This window comes from Lepeophtheirus salmonis, chromosome 9 (genome assembly GCF_016086655.4).
Source record: "Lepeophtheirus salmonis chromosome 9, UVic_Lsal_1.4, whole genome shotgun sequence".
NCBI classification, from domain to species: domain Eukaryota; kingdom Metazoa; phylum Arthropoda; class Copepoda; order Siphonostomatoida; family Caligidae; genus Lepeophtheirus; species Lepeophtheirus salmonis.
Genome location: NC_052139.2, coordinates 20,600,034 through 20,618,398, shown reverse-complemented (window position 1 = coordinate 20,618,398; position 18,365 = coordinate 20,600,034). Strand labels below are relative to the sequence as shown.

The 18,365-nt window shown below is 30.8% G+C and overlaps 1 protein-coding gene across 2 annotated transcripts in view; it reads right to left on the bottom strand.

The window, feature by feature from the left end:
- Positions 1 to 464: 464 nt before the first annotated feature.
- The window catches only part of LOC121124674 (uncharacterized), a 68,905-nt gene continuing 51,004 nt past the window's right edge, over positions 465 to 18,365 (bottom strand). The window contains exons 1-5 of one of the 2 annotated variants that reach the window (XM_040719855.2): positions 17,480 to 17,721; positions 16,930 to 17,059; positions 15,040 to 15,141; positions 2,094 to 2,295; positions 465 to 1,112 (exon numbers count right to left, since the gene is read on the bottom strand). In XM_040719855.2, the coding sequence (XP_040575789.1) occupies positions 658 to 1,112; positions 2,094 to 2,295; positions 15,040 to 15,141; positions 16,930 to 16,980 (810 nt within the window). In that variant the 5' untranslated portion in view covers positions 16,981 to 17,059; positions 17,480 to 17,721 and the 3' untranslated portion in view covers positions 465 to 657. Of the gene's footprint in view, positions 1,113 to 2,093; positions 2,296 to 15,039; positions 15,142 to 16,929; positions 17,060 to 17,479; positions 17,722 to 18,365 lie in introns of those variants that run through there. The other variant, XM_040719856.2, reaches the window with a different exon arrangement.

Here is an 18,365-nt window from a genome sequence, read left to right as displayed (position 1 = left end):
CCTTCTTCCATTGGAAACAACGTCGTGTTTGTTTATTTTTATTTTCTCTTTTTATATTTATATTATATTGGTGATAGATATTATATCAATTTAAACGATTCTTGCCATTTTTTCCATTAAGACACTTTACCTTTTTTTTATCCTGCCATTTTGTCCTCTACAATTTTTCCCTTCACATTTTTTCCTGTCACCAAATATATAGTATTTTTCCTACACTAATACAATTTTAAATGCAAAAGGCTCTCCTCTTTATAGCATTTTAAATTTAATTCCAACACCAAAATCATATATCACCAGTAGATATAATGGTTTTAATTCAGTTATACCGTATGTCTCACTCCTTCCTTCTTGTCGTCCTATTACATAAATCACATCTCTATATATATACATGCTCAATGAAACATGCAAAACGCCTACGATATTTCATTAAAATAACTTCGTCTAGACAGATATGCAGAAAGAAATGAGATAAAATTTCCTTTATTAATATAATACATTCATTTAATACTTTTATATCTACAGGCGTAAAATGGGAAAAAATAATAATACCAACTAAATACAGAGATATGGACGATAATAACTAATTTTGTAGCTGAAGCTACACTCACACTACGAATAATTTGCCACAATACTAATGAAATTTGTACATACACAATATCAATCAACTGAATTACTTGGAATATAAAATATTTTTCTGATGTCGTCAATTTCCCATGGTCTTGCTTTTGAGGATGGCGTTGTTGTAAAAAAGAACTCTTCTTTTGGGGAAGACGACGTCACACTCACAGTTAATTGTTTAACTGGACTGAATGTCCGAGGTATTTTGGAAGTACTTCCTCCCCGCGCCCCATCTTTTGGGGACTTTCGCAATATTTTGTAGAGCTTTCTATGCTTGCATGTTGATTTATGCGGACAATAAGAGTTTCGAAGTTGTTGATGTGGAGGTTTTGAAGGCCTTTGATATTGAGAATATAATCGGGGAAGGACTTTGACGACCACGAAAGGGCTCTTATGGTATTTAAACTTATTTGAGTATCTTTGGAAAGAAAATTTATTCTTAAATTTTTTGATGGGCTTCTTAGAAATTGATGTATACTTGAGCGAGGGGTTATCTGTAAAATAGAATAAAAATATGATATGTAAATGCCTTCTTACTCAATATACATATAAACCCAGTAGAGACCCGAAATTTAGAGTAGCATGTAATAACAATTGTATACGCGTTTTACTTTAATACAAGATTGCATTACGCGACCAAACGACAAATGAACAAATTAAAAAAAAAAAATCCTATGTCTGTAAATGTAAAAATGTCAGAACAACAACAAAAAGGTAACGCGTTTGTAATCTCCTTCGGCCCGGTGCCAATGCGGAAAAGGCAGCAAAGACCGTTATTATCTACATCTGATATGCCTATAGCATCAAGAAGGTTATTAAATTCCCTTACAGTCAATAAGAACCAAAACAGCAAAAACTTATGCAGAAACAATATCGCTGACTTCTGGCCTCCGTCAATGTGGACCTAAGCCATCCTTGACTTCAACCCCCTAGACTTAGTAGTTTGGGGTGTTATGGAGAAGAATATTTACTGCACATCCAATCCAAATTTGGATTCCCTCCTAGCTGACATCAGAACAGAATGGTACACAATGGACACGTTTTTCATCCTTTAAAGCTGCCCATCTGTTCCCTGGCGTGTAATTTTTTTTTATTGCCTGTGTAGGAGAACATATGAAACATAAAAAAATAGCTAAATATACGTTGTATTCAAACATATCACAAACTGGTTTTGGGTTGTATTTTCTTGATTTTATAAAAATTGCGTTTTTCGTAATTTAGCCATGCTACTGCAAGTTATGGGCCCCCACTCTCTATATAAGATATTGTTATATACAAATATGATATTATTCCGTGCTATCATAATTCATACAAAAACGAAAAAAAAACTATTCTGTGTGTTAATATCTTTTAAGGCAAAAAACCCTTATTCAATAAATTAAGATTACTGCTTGAAGCCTTTAAAAGCTTTCATCAATTCTTCATCATAAATATTTGAGTCGACATTATAAGCCTATAAAATAAATTATTTTTACCAAAGAATATCCCATTCTCTTCACCCTCGATGAGTTTTGAATTTTGTTGTCCAATTCTTAAATTTGAGTCGTAGTATTTTTCCGAAATCTTACAATCCACGATGCTTGCATGATTGCAAACCATGGATCTCTGTTCGAAAGCTGTTCGCTCAGGACATGAAAATGTTGTTTTGAAACTGTGTTGATTACATAAGTAATATATCTGTAAACAAAAGGATAGGATGTATTAAATCTATTGCATTTTTAGGTAAATGTGCATTCATTTTAATAATTAAAATCAAAGCTTAAATGATTAAAACTAAGTCTTTTTGTTCATAATGCAAATTAAATGCATTAATATAAAATATATTTATGCAAATATTTTTTCTCATTTACCGGATAATTCCTTCATCGTTAAATTCTGTTCAACATTTTTTTAAGTTACGGGATCCTGTTAGTAAATAATAGTTATACTTTTAAAAGAAATAATAAGTTAAACTGGACAAGCCAGCAATAATAAATGTCACTACAGTATTATTTCCCTCGTCAAACTAATATAAAGTAAATAAGTAAGAGTCTGTGAGGCTAGGACAGTGCTCCCAGTGAGATTTTACATATTTTTTAGTATTATTGCCATTTACTAGGCTAGTCATAATTGTAGTCCAGTATTTACTAGAAACTTAATAAAATACAGGCTGTTAAGATCAAAACAGTGCCTGTTTGAAAAATCTTTAACTTGTTACTGAGGCCACCTTTTTCGGAGGATTAACTTAAAAATTTGCATGAATTGTACTCATAAAAGTTGAGAAAGAGGTCATTTGAAGTATTCGCCTTCATCCTAAATCACAGACTGAATACTGGACCGTAAGGAGGATCGGGCCTTGACGAGATAGTTCCTTGACATCTCAGTACCTGTCTTCTTCATTGCATGATATGTTGGATGTTTTTAGTTAACACGTAGCCCCAGGCAAAATAAAGGATCAGTTTTAGATCCAAACTACTGGAGAGTCAAATATCCTTCCTGATATTAAAACTTTCAGTAAAGTTTTCAAAAAAAAGGGACCCAAATCCAGTTAAGATTAAGTGGAATCTAAATATTGCCTATTTATATGGTTTCATATCCAATGTATTTGAGCATTATTTATTGATTAGATGTACGTAATTTAATCCAATATTTCATTTTTTGAACTTTTCCTACCTGTAAAATATTCACTACTCTTTATAATTTATCAAATAACTGACTTAATTATATTTTTTTTTTAACATTCTAAATTTGGTTTATATATTATGTAGGACAAACATACAGGGTGCGAGGACAAAATCTGCTGATTCGAAAAAACTCAACTACAAGCTTATTTTTCAATATTTATTGATAATTCAAAAAGGAATTTCTTTATTATGATATAGAGCAGTAATCTATTCTATGTAGCTGCCGTCTGCGTCCAACCCCCGCTCAATGCGGCTGCGAAACCGCGAACAGGCCTTTTTAATCTGCACCGGTTCTAGCTCACTGAACTTCTCCTTGATGCAGGTGATGAGATACTCCTTGGTGTTATGGGAGGAGCAGTTGGTCATGTTCTCGACGTAAGACCACACAAAGTAGTCCAACAGATTCAAAAATGGCGATGAGGGAGGCCAACAGGAGAACGGTATGAACACAAAAGCGTTGCGGTTCATCCATTCTTACGTACGGTTGGCTTTGAGGACCGGAACCGAGTCCTGCTGTCACATCCACAGCCTGTCGCCAGCAACAGACTTTATCCACGGCCACACCACGTCCTGCAGGACCTTCCGGTAGACCTCAGTATCCACCCTGATGCCTTTTTTGAAGATGTGGGGTGGCATGACATGCAAGCCAGCTGTGGCTCTGGGAGGTGTGGATTTGGTTCTGAACAAAATTCCTCTCATCAGAGAAGAACCACTGCATGTTCGGCGTCTTTGAGTGCTTCAGCATGTTCATCAATCTGACGCTTTTGATCAGGCGCAAGCCTATTGTTTTTTCTGTCAGAATTAGGGCTGTTTGACGCCTGTATGACTTGCACTTTAAGTCATGCTTCACACAGGCCCTCACCGTCCTCTCAGACACGCCGAGGTCCCTCTCCAATGCTCTCATGGACCGCTGGGGGTTCTCGTCGATGACATCCTGGACCTTCTTGATAAAGTCGACGTCCTGGACGTTCCTGGTTCTCCTCCTTGGTCTTCCTCTCAACAATGTCCATCGGGCTCGACGACACTGCCAGCTGTTTCTAATACTGCTCACAGTTTTAACTGGCATTTTCAGAATGCCAGCGATGTCATAATTGGTTAATTTTATATGATCACTAGGCATAATCTGAATTGCGGTACACCTTCGATGTCTCTCATCGGCTCTCGGCTTTTCTGGGGCACTTAGAGTGACGCTATCGCTACAACTGGCGAACAATAATTAAAGTCTATGACGCGTTGAACATTTTGACACCAATAACAGACGGATCAGCTGATTGGTTTTGGAGAAATGTTGTCTTAACTAATCAACAGATTTTGTCCTCGCACCCTGTATATAAATCAAATGGAGCAATAGCCGAAAAAGTAAATAAATAAATATTATAGTGTATACTTAATACTACTGTGTAGAATTTCATTAATATTCTAAAAATTAATCTTTAAAAAAAAAACGACATGCAAAGTAAGATTTCTTATCGCCCTTTTTAAAATACTTCTACGATTCCATGAAGTGGATGGAAGGTACCGGATTTCCTTTCATGCGAAATTCCATGACTCACATCCACATTTAGGAAGCTTCATTGTGAGAGAGACGTAGCCAGCTGAAGATACAAAGATGATATCTGTCAAATCATCCTTCCTAATAGGATGATAGGTAGTTAGTCGGCGGGCAATGAGAGCTTAGTCATTTCTAAATGCAGGGGGTGAACATCCAAATTATCTCTGAGAAGAGCCCCAAATTGGAGGCATTAAAGATGTAACTTTGTTGGTTAGATTAGTCCTCATCATAAGCAAAATGTAAAGTTATCGGTTGGTTATGCTTCTTCTTCATTCTACTGTCTGTGTAATGTGTATGTATGTGCTATCACTAATGTGTAAAATGCATCCCAGAGTGGGAAACATGCAAAATTCCCATCAAAGCGGGCATTGTGCAAAAATGCCCGATCAAATGATAAAATTTCCATTAGAGTGGCCAATGTTTATTTTAAATTTATTTATATTGTTGGGTAAAATTATTGTTGTTAATTTGATTATTGAACAATTCAATACTAAACATTTTGGTCTTTAAGGATTTCATTTGATTGCTATCAGTTCGATACGCTTGTATATTTTCATTGAAATATATATATGTAGTGTTCACATGATCAAACTATTGTATGATAAGAAATTTTCACGAGAGACTCAACTCTATTTTACAAAATATACCTAGGCCAACATGTTGTGTAAGTGGACAGCTTGTAACTAAGAGGGATCAAAACCTATCTTCTTCACTATCCTTAGAATAAAGAACCCCTTTTAATATTATATAAAACAACCAGGTTGTACAAGCGAACTAATGGTCCAAAAAGTGAATCATTGCCCACCACTTCTCTCAGCATCAAGGACCTCTTTTGATATCCTATAATACACACAAGCTTATGGGTAGTCAAGTGAACGCTGGTCGAAAAGGTGGATCGTTATTCGCAGAACTCATGAACTTTTTTTGGTATTATACTTAGTGGTATCTGTAAAGGTATGTGCAACATTGGTAGTGGTTTATAACCGGCATGCAGCTCCTCTGCAGCTAGTGGTTGAGGTGTTTTTAATACAAATATTTCAGTCAAAAAGGTGAGCAATTTGAATGGAAATGATAACATTTGGGTATAGCAGGATGACTACAGGAACAAGTGAAGATCTAATAAAGATTTATATTAGAATTGTTAATTCTTTTAATAACATTCGAACTACCCAGGTGTATATTTTATATAAATATTATTAGTTTGTTCAAAATACACATAAACGAAAAACTTATTTAAGTATACCTTCAACATAAAATGTTACAATTTCAAAAAAAATCACCTAACGTAGCTAATGTTACCTAAGCATATCCTAAACATTAACACATTCACCAAATAAAGTACTTTTGCTACATGTTGTGCTATTATAGCATTTGCTATTAGAGAGGTTCCCCTTCTTTTCAAGATGAACTTATTTTTGTTCATTTCCACCCGACATAATTGATGTGGTAAGTCACAATGTAACTTCCTCCTCTCTGGAACTTCCCTTAACACTGAGGAATGACTCTCTGCAAGACTTAGACTATTTTCGTACATTGAGCTGTTTTAATACATCATTTTGTGCCCCTAATCCATAATATCCGTTCTCTGTTACATGGATCAAAACAGCCTAGACGTAATAGGGATCTGTTTTTCTACTGTCGATACTTGGAACTTGGTATACTAAACAAACCACTGTCCATAAGTCAACTTACTCATCTTGTTGTCACCCTGCCACATCAAAAGTAATGTCTTCAATGTCTCCTTTTGATTTGTCATATGATTTCCGAGATTGTGAGTGATGGGAATTATACACAAGTTCATTCGCACAAACTGTGGTCCAAGGGTGATAATAGACTCTTAGAATGGATTTTTGTGCTCAATAAAACGGTTGCGGTGGCTAATAACCCACCTTTTCGCCTAACGGCTCACTTGCACAACCAATGGGCTGTGGTGTAATATTAGTTATTGAAAGGGTTCCTTGATGCTCAGGGAAGGGGTGGTGGTCCGAATGATCCACCTTTTAGACCACTGGTTCCCTTGTACAATACAGGAGGGTGTATTATAATATATCAGAAGGGGTGCTTGATACTCAGCACAGTGGTGGAGATAGATTTTTATCCCCTTGTGGACCAGCAGTTCACTAGCGTAACTTGTTGGCCAGCGTATATTATATTATATTTGAAAGGGGACCTCTATACTAGAATAGTAGTGGCGATAGATTTTTATCTCCAGCTTAGAGACCAGATGCCTATCTCCATAACCTGTTGGGCGAAGTACATTGTTAAAATGAAATTGAGTGTCTTGTGATAATTTCTTATCATATTGTAATTTTATTGTCTGAATACAATAGAAATTTCAATAGAAATTTCTAGAATGCACTAGATCAGAGATTTTTAACATTTTAATATAATGTGCTGCATTGTCACCAAAAATATTTTAATGGGCCTCAGAACCTATTAAGTTAAATTTCTTGAAAAATGTCTTAACAAAACTAATTAATACAAATTTATTTGAATATGAGACCAAATGTAAAAAAGAGACCAAATCTAATTCTTCCAGGCCAAACTGCTTAAAAAAGTTAATCTGGCAACTCTGTTAGAATCCCATAAATTATAAGATACCGTCAAATATTTTTCAATTTTTGTACTTATTATTAGCGTTCTATGCGTTTTGATAATAGTGTGACAATTTTGAAAAAAAATCTACTTGAAGTGAGAATGAGTAGTGGGCTACAACTAAACATTAGGTGGGGCGTAATCCATAGGTTGGACATACCTGAGCTGGATTATTTGCATCGAAATTGTACCTTAATAAAATCCTTAATGATCAAATTGGTTGGAATGAATTGTTTAATAATCACATTATCCACAATCATTTTTCCTGACAATGTTAATGAACGTAAAATCACCACACGATTGGAAATTTTATAGATTGCCTGAGCATTTCTTACATTGCCCACTCTAACGGGTATTTTTAAAAATCCCCAATTATCCACATCACCCTTAAAATATGTATTTCGTAAGGCAACAACATGCTGTGCAATATACAAGTATGGTCAGGAATAAGTTCATAATCCACCGCCAAATCGATGTAATTGGTGAATGAACCACTTATGCGAGATTCTATTTACTTCTTCCAGCAGTGCACGTAGTGGATTCATAACCTGATGAATAGTTCAATGTTTTTTTGATATGAAATGTAGAGTTCAACTAGATTTCTTACTTATATGATCAATTTGCAAAGGTGGTCAGCATCAAGAATGGGGGCTCAGGCTTAGAAAGGTTTGACAGCCATAAATATAAATTGTAAAATAGCATTTGTTATATTTGTAAAGTAAAATATACAAAATATGATAAATTTAAGTCCCTTGTGAATCATTCATGATTCTGTACTACAAAACTTTTTTTTTTGTTACGGACATTCTCATTCTTTTGTCCAAGTCTTCCCTTTTCTTTGTATTCGTGGTCGAAATTTAATATTTAATTCATTAAAGGCCCAAGTGTTTTGTATTATTGTTATTATGGCCTCATAAAATTTTGATTTACTCATAAAGAATATTTGTTATTGAGTCTGCATCAGGTATCTTTCATTTAAGTAAATAGGCACTAAATATCACTTAAACGTTTTTCTTATTTTTGAGGGGGGAGGGGGCAATCTGAAGAAAAAGTCATGAATATAACAATAATGAAATTTTCTGTACGTATTTTTTCCAAATTAGACATCTCATTGATTCGAACTTGAAGTTGGTGAATTAGGAAAGTTAATTAATTTCTATGTAATGGTTTTTGTATAAACTCCATATAAATTCATAATTAGCGGGTTAAAAATTGAAATGAATCTTTCTTACAAAGTTTTTCCAATCACTGGCACCGATATTTTTATTGTCTGTACGCTTTTATGTAAAAACATTACACCTCAAAGGAAAAGTGTACTCAATTTTGAATAACACTATACCACAAAATCACACTTTTTTTATTGACTAGAACAGAATATGCTCAAGATAGTTCAATTTGATCTCCTGATTCCAAATATAGCTTCGTGGCCTTCAGAAAAAGGCCATACATTTGTTTGTTATTTATGGCTATTTTTAAGGTTCAAAGCTGTTTTAAGCCCTCGGTGGGAAATTAGGGATAAATTATGTAATATTTTTTAAAGCTTAATACTACAAAATTCTAAAACCATTTTTAAAATGTCTGCATCATACTTATAACTTGAGTTATCTTTGTTTATAGTAAAAAACAAAATGAAAAATTGCCTCTTTCTTTGAATGTTAAATAAATTCCTCATTTTTGATCGCAAAGACAAAAATTATAAAGGTTATCTTAAAGTAAAAACATACAAGTACATAATAAAAAGCCTAAAACTCAAAAAATAATATCTTCAAAGAATTTTAAGAGTTGTTTCTTTAAAAAAATAGTAACATATATGGATTTGGGTATTTAGGGTTACTATTAGTATATCAAATGATGTTTTCTGTAGACCACAAAACAAATATTTAGGACTATGATGGTTATTTTCACGTTCCTAAAAGTAAAAACAATCAAGAACCCTCTATCTTAGTCCAAGGGAAAAAATAAATTTTTCAATCAGATGAAACTTTTTGTCCTAAGATAAAAAATTGGTAGCATAAAATATGGATCATTTCAGCCAAGCAAAAATATGGGATTTTTTGAAGAGGACAGTTAGTTAAACAAAACAATGAAAGATATAGTTAAATCAAATTTATTTTGAGCTCTAATTTTTGGATACAGGATCGTTATTTTTAGCACTCTAGAAACAACCATTATCAATTTCTGGCCAAAAGCCATAAATCAAAAAGTAATTTGTGCTATGATCCTTCACTTCTTAGAAATTCATATATTAACAACATCTTTTTTTGGAAAAAGTTATTAGGAATGCAAAAATTGTATTTAATTTAGATATAAGCGAGAGAAAAAATGGCTCAATTATTTCGAATTGGATTGACTTAGACACGCCAAATTTTAGCACAATACGCCTTCATATGTCTCCTATTGTTTTATTCTATTTAAAGGTTACACTTTCATAGACAAAAATTTAGTTAATTTTGTACATTTTTACAAAAACACTCACATCAACTCAGTCAAACGACTCTTACATAACAATTGAGCATCCAAAGTTGTTAAACTTTGGTGAATAACTGTCAACAGATACTAGATTGATGGGATTAGCTTTTAATTGCAAGTGCTGTAATCTTTACGTCGCGGTTGGAAACTTTTCAGACCATCCTTAACAATACAAACAAACTTTTCTTTATTAATATATATTGATTAAAGGAAACTGTGTGTTTCTTTTAGTCTTTGCATCGATGCCTAACAACTCCAAGTAATGTCGGGTACTCTTGTTATTCATGCAATAAAGAAATGTACGACTGAGTGAAAAAACCTACTTGTATACAAATAATAAATGTATGTATATTGATCCCTATAGACACATCCTTAAATTATTCAATTTTGAGACGATTGAATCATACATATACAATACGTGCAAGAATTGTTTTTTTTTTTTAGAACGGGTGTATTTTCAACTTTATTCCAATTTCAATAACAGCTTTTGAAAAATGTTGCCATATGTTAGAAAAATTCCCTATACAAAATTACATTTTTCTACAAGGTCATCTCGATGTCGCACATCTCCATCAAATTATAAAAAAGGGTAAAAACTATTTACTGGATAAATATAGATACATAAAGAGTTATTTTTCATAAAATAATTTTGATAGACAATTTTGAACCTATAAAAAATCTATTAATTTTGAAATATTAGAGTACATATTGGCAATAGTACACTAAAGTTACATTGTTGCTCCAGATGTACGTAGGCTTACAATTTTTTCGCTTATTTTTCTGTTGTTTGCAAAATTCGAAAAAAAGTTGAAAAACTAGCCAAAAAACTAACTCACTTTATCTTGAAAATACAAACAAATACCTTAATGAGAGTTATATTTATATAATGTAGTGCTACACTTTTAATTTTACAAACATTTATCTAACTTGGAATTGTTGAGAACTTATTGCAGCTCAAACTTATTTTTCTTGAGGCAATAAAAATTCGATATAAAATAAAAAATTTCTAAAAAATAGGTTTGAAATATATATTTTTAAACTTTCAAAATTGATCAATATAGATATTATAGAATATTAAACCGCCTATCAAAGTTTTGGGAACGATTTCGACGAATAAATAATATTTTACAAGTGTACATATATATATATATGTGTGTGTTTGTGTTACAGTAAAACTGGAAGGTATGAATTTCCTGATTTAATTTAGTCACCTTCTGCAAGCAACTATTACTCCCTTCTCGTCACACCTTGGTTTGTGGACTTTTCCAGCATCCTTGTCATCCTTTTTAGTGATTGTAAGAATCATAAACTGTGCTGTATGAGTAACCCAAGCTCTTAATTGTAGCCCACGTGAGCTAGTTCAACCATCGTATCTTTTTGTTTATTATTTTTTGTTATATTTAAACCGGTTTTAATTTAAAAAATCGAAAATATTTTGAACGTATTGGATTAAACTTAATCCATTGGTAACGTACCACACTTTCTTACCGTACTTTCTTGCCACACGCAAGATTTTCTCTGCTCGATTATCTAAAGAGTGGTTTTTCTTAATTTTTTTTTTTTTCCAAGACTGTTATCATTATTCTCGAAATATTTGAAGAGAAAACTTCTAAATATAAAGTCATCGCTAATCCGTGTGCTCATGAATGAACAAAAAGTAAAACTGAGGATTAATTAGGGAAGTATAAGCGTAAGTCCACATTGGACTTAAAGTAGAGTTGAACTTCAACATAGGAGTAATTCCTACATATCAATGTCCTAGTCAGATACGCTATGGGATTTTTGTGATTTTCTAATATCATAGAACACAATTACAAATAAGCTGCTATCCTTTAAATGTTCTGTAAATTGTCATATGGAACAACGTAGCTCAATGGATAATATACTCAAGAGGAATTATTCTTTTCAACTCAATGTGCGTAGGTTTGCACCCCAGTTGTCCTAAAAAAGAATATACATTATGTATATTGACTTCAAACAAGATTCCTAGATGAAATGGAGTCAATGTAATACTATAATGTTACTTATAAAAAAGTCATTAACTTAATGTACATACGAGTAAATTCATCTGTTCCTTTGAGAATAAAAAGGTATTTATTTATGATTATTCTGAGACATGACATAAATTATGCCTTCTATGTTGACTGAGGCTAAGAAAAGAAAGGAAAATGTAAAAGCGCATTGCGTGTACATAAGTATTACAAAATATTTCATTTATCTTTAATTTTAAATTCCTACTTCACTTAATAATTAATCTTTATTTATAAATTCAAACTTAAATCACAATTTTTCAAAAAGGATCCCACATCAAATATAAATCTATATTTAAAATTAAAATAAAGTTTTACAGGGAATACATTTATTTTTATTTAAATAACTGATACTTTAAGTTGGCAAAAACACATAAAAAGAAGGAATACACACAAAAACCATCAAAGGTTGTGTTAAAATGTTTGAAATTTCATTATAGCTGAGTTGATTATTTGACTGATGGCAATAAGTAAGTAATATTTAACAGACAGGAGGATTTATTCCAACTTAAATATTATATGTTTGTTATCCAGTGAATTTCATTGATATTTATTCAGATTAAGTCAGTTATTGGGTTTTTATTAAGAGTGGTATGATTTTCAGCTTATTCTCAATTTCAATTACGGCTAGTAATTTTTCATCTTTAAGCATCTTGTTCGAAGTTTGATAGGAGAAAAAAGTTCTTTCTTTCCCCAGTAAGGATTAAAATGCAGCATTAATCATTATTTCGTATTAATAAATTATGATGGTCATTAATGTAACCAACAAAAAAATATTTATCAAGTTTTTTTTTTCTAACTCTACTCTCCAATGTAGCAAAACGTCGGAATAATATCAGAAATGTTGTATATTTCCTTCCTAAAAAGTTAAAAATAATAAAAAGATGTGCAAAATACGGAGATGGTTTTTTTTTTCTATATGACAATTTATGACAAAACTTTTTCAACACTTTCTATAGATTAAAAAAAAGTCTATCAAAATTATTTTCTGTAAAATATAAAAATGTCTCACTAGAATTTATATTTACTAAGTAAATTGTTAGTGTCTTTATATCATAATTTGATCGAGATCGACACCTAAAATTGACCTTGTAGGACAATGACATTTTTTTGCATAGGTTATTTTCATACCATATCATAACTTTTGAGTAAATTCAAAACAAGGATAATTTTTTTCTATTTTTTTATCCGAATTTACTGAATTTAGATGTCACTTAATGAAAAATATTTAGCCAAACTATTTTGAGTGTTTGTTATTTGTTAACGTCATCACTATAAATAATGATTAAAATGAAAAAAATACAAAAATGTTATCCCATTGGGAAAAACTGCCTTCAGTTATGAACTCAAGCCTCAAATTATACCACAATTTCAATGTGAACTCATTTTCAGACCTATGAAATAGATTATTGTTGTTTTCTTCTGAACAAATTGAGAGTCTTTTAAAATAAATTACTTACAGCCTTTTTTCTTTGACCGCCTGAGCGTGAAAAAAAGTGAATGATTGACTTCTAAATAATTTGAACTACGGTCACGTGATTAAGTTTTGTTCTAATTGAGTTGCCTACCAAGAAAAATTGTAACTTTGGAGTTGTCTATTTTGAGATAATCAATTTTACTGCTACGTATGCATTTTTTTCATCTAGTGAATTCGTATAGATTTTGTAGAGTAATTCAGGATACTCTCAGTACTTATCAAAATATATATAAACCACTAAATTTGAACAAAAAATGATCATGTAGTAGACCTTTTCGGCACTTAATTTCATCTTTGGTCTTGTGATAAAATATGTCTTGAGAGAATAAATAAAAAGAAACTAAGAAATGAACGGCTAAATGAACACCGTACGAATATATATGTATGTATTATTTTTTTTGAGAATTTATCAATTTCAAAATAACTAACTTGCGAAATAATTTGATATAAATCGAAGCTGAGTTCTTAATGATAAATAACTTCTTTCCATCGATTCCAATACTGGTTTTTTTAGTTCCCCGAACAGTTTTCATTCTGTTCTTTAGTTCTTTTTTATGCTTGCTAGATTTTTTGTAGCACGCTCGATCACGCCTTGTCTATCGAGTACATAGAGCTAAATTACATAGAATACTATAACAAGGGAAATTCTTCCGACGTCACGACAGTATACAATAGAAAAAAGATAGTTGAGCAAAACAATCAAAAACATTGAATTTATCGCTATAAGCCCAAAACAATTTAATAAAATTAGTATGGCCGTTCTAAAAAATATCCGATTTAAGAAAAATAAATTAGACTTTTCACTCTATTAATGATCATGTCTTTGATTCATCTCCTGAATTAGAATAATACTCATACTAAAAGTTAGAATGAATATTAATCTATTTTATGAAATATATTCTAATTTTTAATAAATTACAATAAAAATTTAAAAAAATATATATTTGAAGGGCCTTCTATTTTTTTTAACAAACCGAAAAATAATAACTCGAATGTTTTGGTCAACTATTTCTTCTTTTTTAGGACATAAACTATGTACTTCTTCATATCATCACTCTATGTATTTTATCTCTATTAGCGCATCAGTAATTGGACTCATACTTTTTAACATAATTGATTGTATCATAGATGATAGCGAATCCTGTCGTCTTACCACCAACAAATTTGGTACGATAGCTGAAAGTGAAGGCACGATCTTGGATGCACTAGTGGATTTTGCTAACTTTCTATGAATCTCCGTTTTAGGAACAGCGGAGAAATTTGGACAAGGAACATCCACAACCATTTGCTTCCTATTGAGAAGCCTATTTCTCATATATTTTTGACTACGTACACTTACAGGAGTATCCATTGTTCTTATTTTTCAGATTAACTGTTCAATTTTTTCTCCTTTTAGCGGGCAAAAATGAATGGAGAGCGTGAACAGCTTTCATTTTGCAGCCAAACCGGAATACAACACATAATAGTTAATATTTTTTTATACAAAATCATTATCAACCCGAATATAGCTCAATAAATTTGTGGGGTATTAGATGTAGTTTAAACGTTGTTAATCATTCAGGGTTCACAAATATAATTATCTTAAATTTATCATATGTTTCTAATAAACACTCAAGTATGTATTTTAAATCTTACCTTACAGTCCAAATTTATATCCGCATAATATCCTGGAGCTCGTCCATTGCAACTAAAACTTGACACTTTATCATAACCATTAATTGTTCTTAATGATATAGACTTCAAAAGAAATATATGATTAGATACATATATATATCGGAAGATTAATGCTAAAAAATAAATCACGTAACCTTTGAATAATATAATTTTATTCTTGTGTTCTTACTTTTTTTAACTTAAATAACACATTAATTGTAATAGTCTAATTTCATATTTACATTGAAATTTATATTTAGCATATTTATTTTTAATTTGTATTAAGAAATTTAAAATATGATAAAGTAGTAACTTATTAAAGAATTTTGCTTAGTTTTTTGATCTACTCAAATAATTTATGTTCATATTGATTATGGATGAATATGGAGGACTTTTCAAAATATATTTATTAGTGATGATTCTGAAATATTAATAATTATACATGACAACCTATATTAAATTAATTTATGTTTTGTAGTGATTATTCAAAGGGTTCGAGGGCATAAGCTCCTCTCTGCAAAAGGCAATAAAACCTGTTTCATAAATCTAAAAAGTTTTATTTTTGTTACATTATGATAGTACACATTTAAAGTTTAGTTTTGAGAATCATGTCCCAATTTCTCCATAGACTGATTAAACAGATCTTTAAACAACTTTTCATTCAAAGTCATTAAAATCTAAACACTTTGGATTTTAAACTTCAGCAAGATATAATTTATTAATTTAAACAAAACTAATAATATAAATAAATGTGTTTCTGAGCTCTTTTAGTCATTAATGTAGCCCCAACCTTAGAGGTAATGATGGCTTCCAGGGGTCAGTGGAAGCCCTGGAACTCACTGAAAATGTAGTCCATTGTCATTCTAAACGACTATTAGATCTACAAAATTACGTTGTTATACCTTAGATCAAAAATGCCTTCATTTGGGTAAAAGATTCATACATACATATAAACTTTGCTTTATTAATATAGATAGATTAAAAAATCTAGGTGGACACGAACGTTCTTCATAAACTAATAAATTTCTGGTTAGAACAGTCAACACCAGCAATTAAAAAAAATGAGTTTTTATCCCGTTAAATCTTTTTTCTGATGTATTTTAAAAACACATCAAATTATAATTTTTTTCACCTTTTTGAGATGAAATTGGGCGTTTTAAAGTATAAAAAGTTGTTCAAGTACCGATTTGAAGTCCTTTTTTGATGATTGATACAAACCTTATCTATCATATATCAGTAGCGCTGGATTATTTCTTAAGTTATCTCTCTCTATATAAATATAATCTTTTTTATCATTTAATGGTCCTATAGTCCTACATATCATTTTATTTTCTTCACTTCTAGCTTTTAGAACGTAGAATAATACATTCTATCCACATACATACTACATTAAACAACAGGTGTCTTATATCTTTGAAAGAAATTTTGCTCAACAGCTGCTGGAGTTAACATAAAAGACAAATAAGGGCCGGTCTTAGGACGGACAAATTTTATTAGGACCAAACTGCAGTCTTTCTAGTTTTTTAGACCAATCCAACATTATATATCATTATTACATTATATATCTTGCTTTATTTCCCATTTGTTCATTGAAGTTCAAATGTTTGCTTATGATTTCATAAATATAAAATAAGTTTACACACATTTCATCTTTATTTAATTAAGCACAGTCTAACCTGTACTAATCAGTTTAAGCTGGGAGAAACTGAGAATGACTGCTTCGTGCAAGGTACTTTTTCAAACAGATTTCCTATTTTTTAACAATTATAAATTTAAAAACTTGAAATAATTAATTAGATCTATTGAATCAGGTGACCATTTTATCAAGTTTGTCTGCATTATTTTTTGCATCAAATAGTTGTATTATTTTACCAATAAAATGAGGAAAGTTATCATCGAAGAGTTAGAAGATGATTTTTTCATTTTCTTCCCACTTATGTATAGCTACGAATTTTATGAGATCTTGTTGGATTTAGATAGTCATGACTCGTGATCTTGAAATCTGAAATTTAAAGGAAACATGTTAGTTATATTATACAAACAAGTAAATTATTCCATATGGAATTGGCAGAAGGCAATCATACTAAAATACTAACGAAAAACAATAACACACTAAATCATTACTAATGATAATGTAACTAGCAATTGTTTCCACATAAAATATCTTAATTAAGTGTGTACTTTTTATTTTTATTCAAATCATATCTACTGTCATTATTAGAGTTGTAAAATGAAATTAATAGTCTTGGATACAAATAATAATAACAATTGGAGTTGACTTATCTGTCAAACTACCTCTCTCAAGAGGTTTAAATCATTTAAAGCAAAAATCCTCACAAGATAAATGAAAAAAATAGTAATAATAATAACTTTGAAGAGACGACGTATTTACTGACAGAATTCATAAAATAAAATATAATACCTCAAAACCTTAAGTCCAAGTTGATTTAGTGGCGTCGTTCTACGGCTATTTAACGAAAATATTTTGCTTTAGGACCATTTGGTCAAAAAAAAAAAAATTAATATTTGAGTTTTTATTGTTATTGTTGTTATAAGACACGACTTGAGCAAAAACATTTACAAACGCAAATTTCCTTAGAATCGATAAATATTTGCATCAAGGAGTATGAAACAGCTTTTAAAAAATTTGGCAATAATTCCGACAAAGGAATAATGTTTTTACAAGGTGTATATATACCTAGAAACAAAATAAGTTTATTGTATGTTCTTTGATAACAATACTTATTTGATCCTTTAAAGCATGTGGCAAACGTGGATTTTTTTTGATTTTTTTTAATAAGGAAAATTTAATTTTTTTCTTTGTTGAATTTAAACTCAATTTTTGGTAACAAATGTTTGATTTACTTTTTGTAAAATCACTTTTCATTTACGTATGCGTTTTGTGAATTACATAATATCACTCTTAAATATTAATATTACCCATATTTCCTTTCAAACAAGTAAGAGTAATATTTTTAGACATTTATATGCAAATAGTCAACAATTAAACATTTAATAGGTATATTGATCATCCATAGAATATATAGATATATTTTTTTTATGAGACATTTAAAAATTCATCAATAGATCAAAATTTTCATAAAAATATCATTTAATGTACGTGAAAATTTTAGACGAAGAAAACATTCTTCAATAATTATTTTAATTTTTATCAAAGGTGCCTTCTTGATTTGAATAATTATTCCATTTTATAGGTATATATACTAAATTATTTATCAACTTTCAATTATAAAATGTTCTAATGAAAATTTTGTAAAACAGAAAATATTTTTAAAAACAAATAAAAT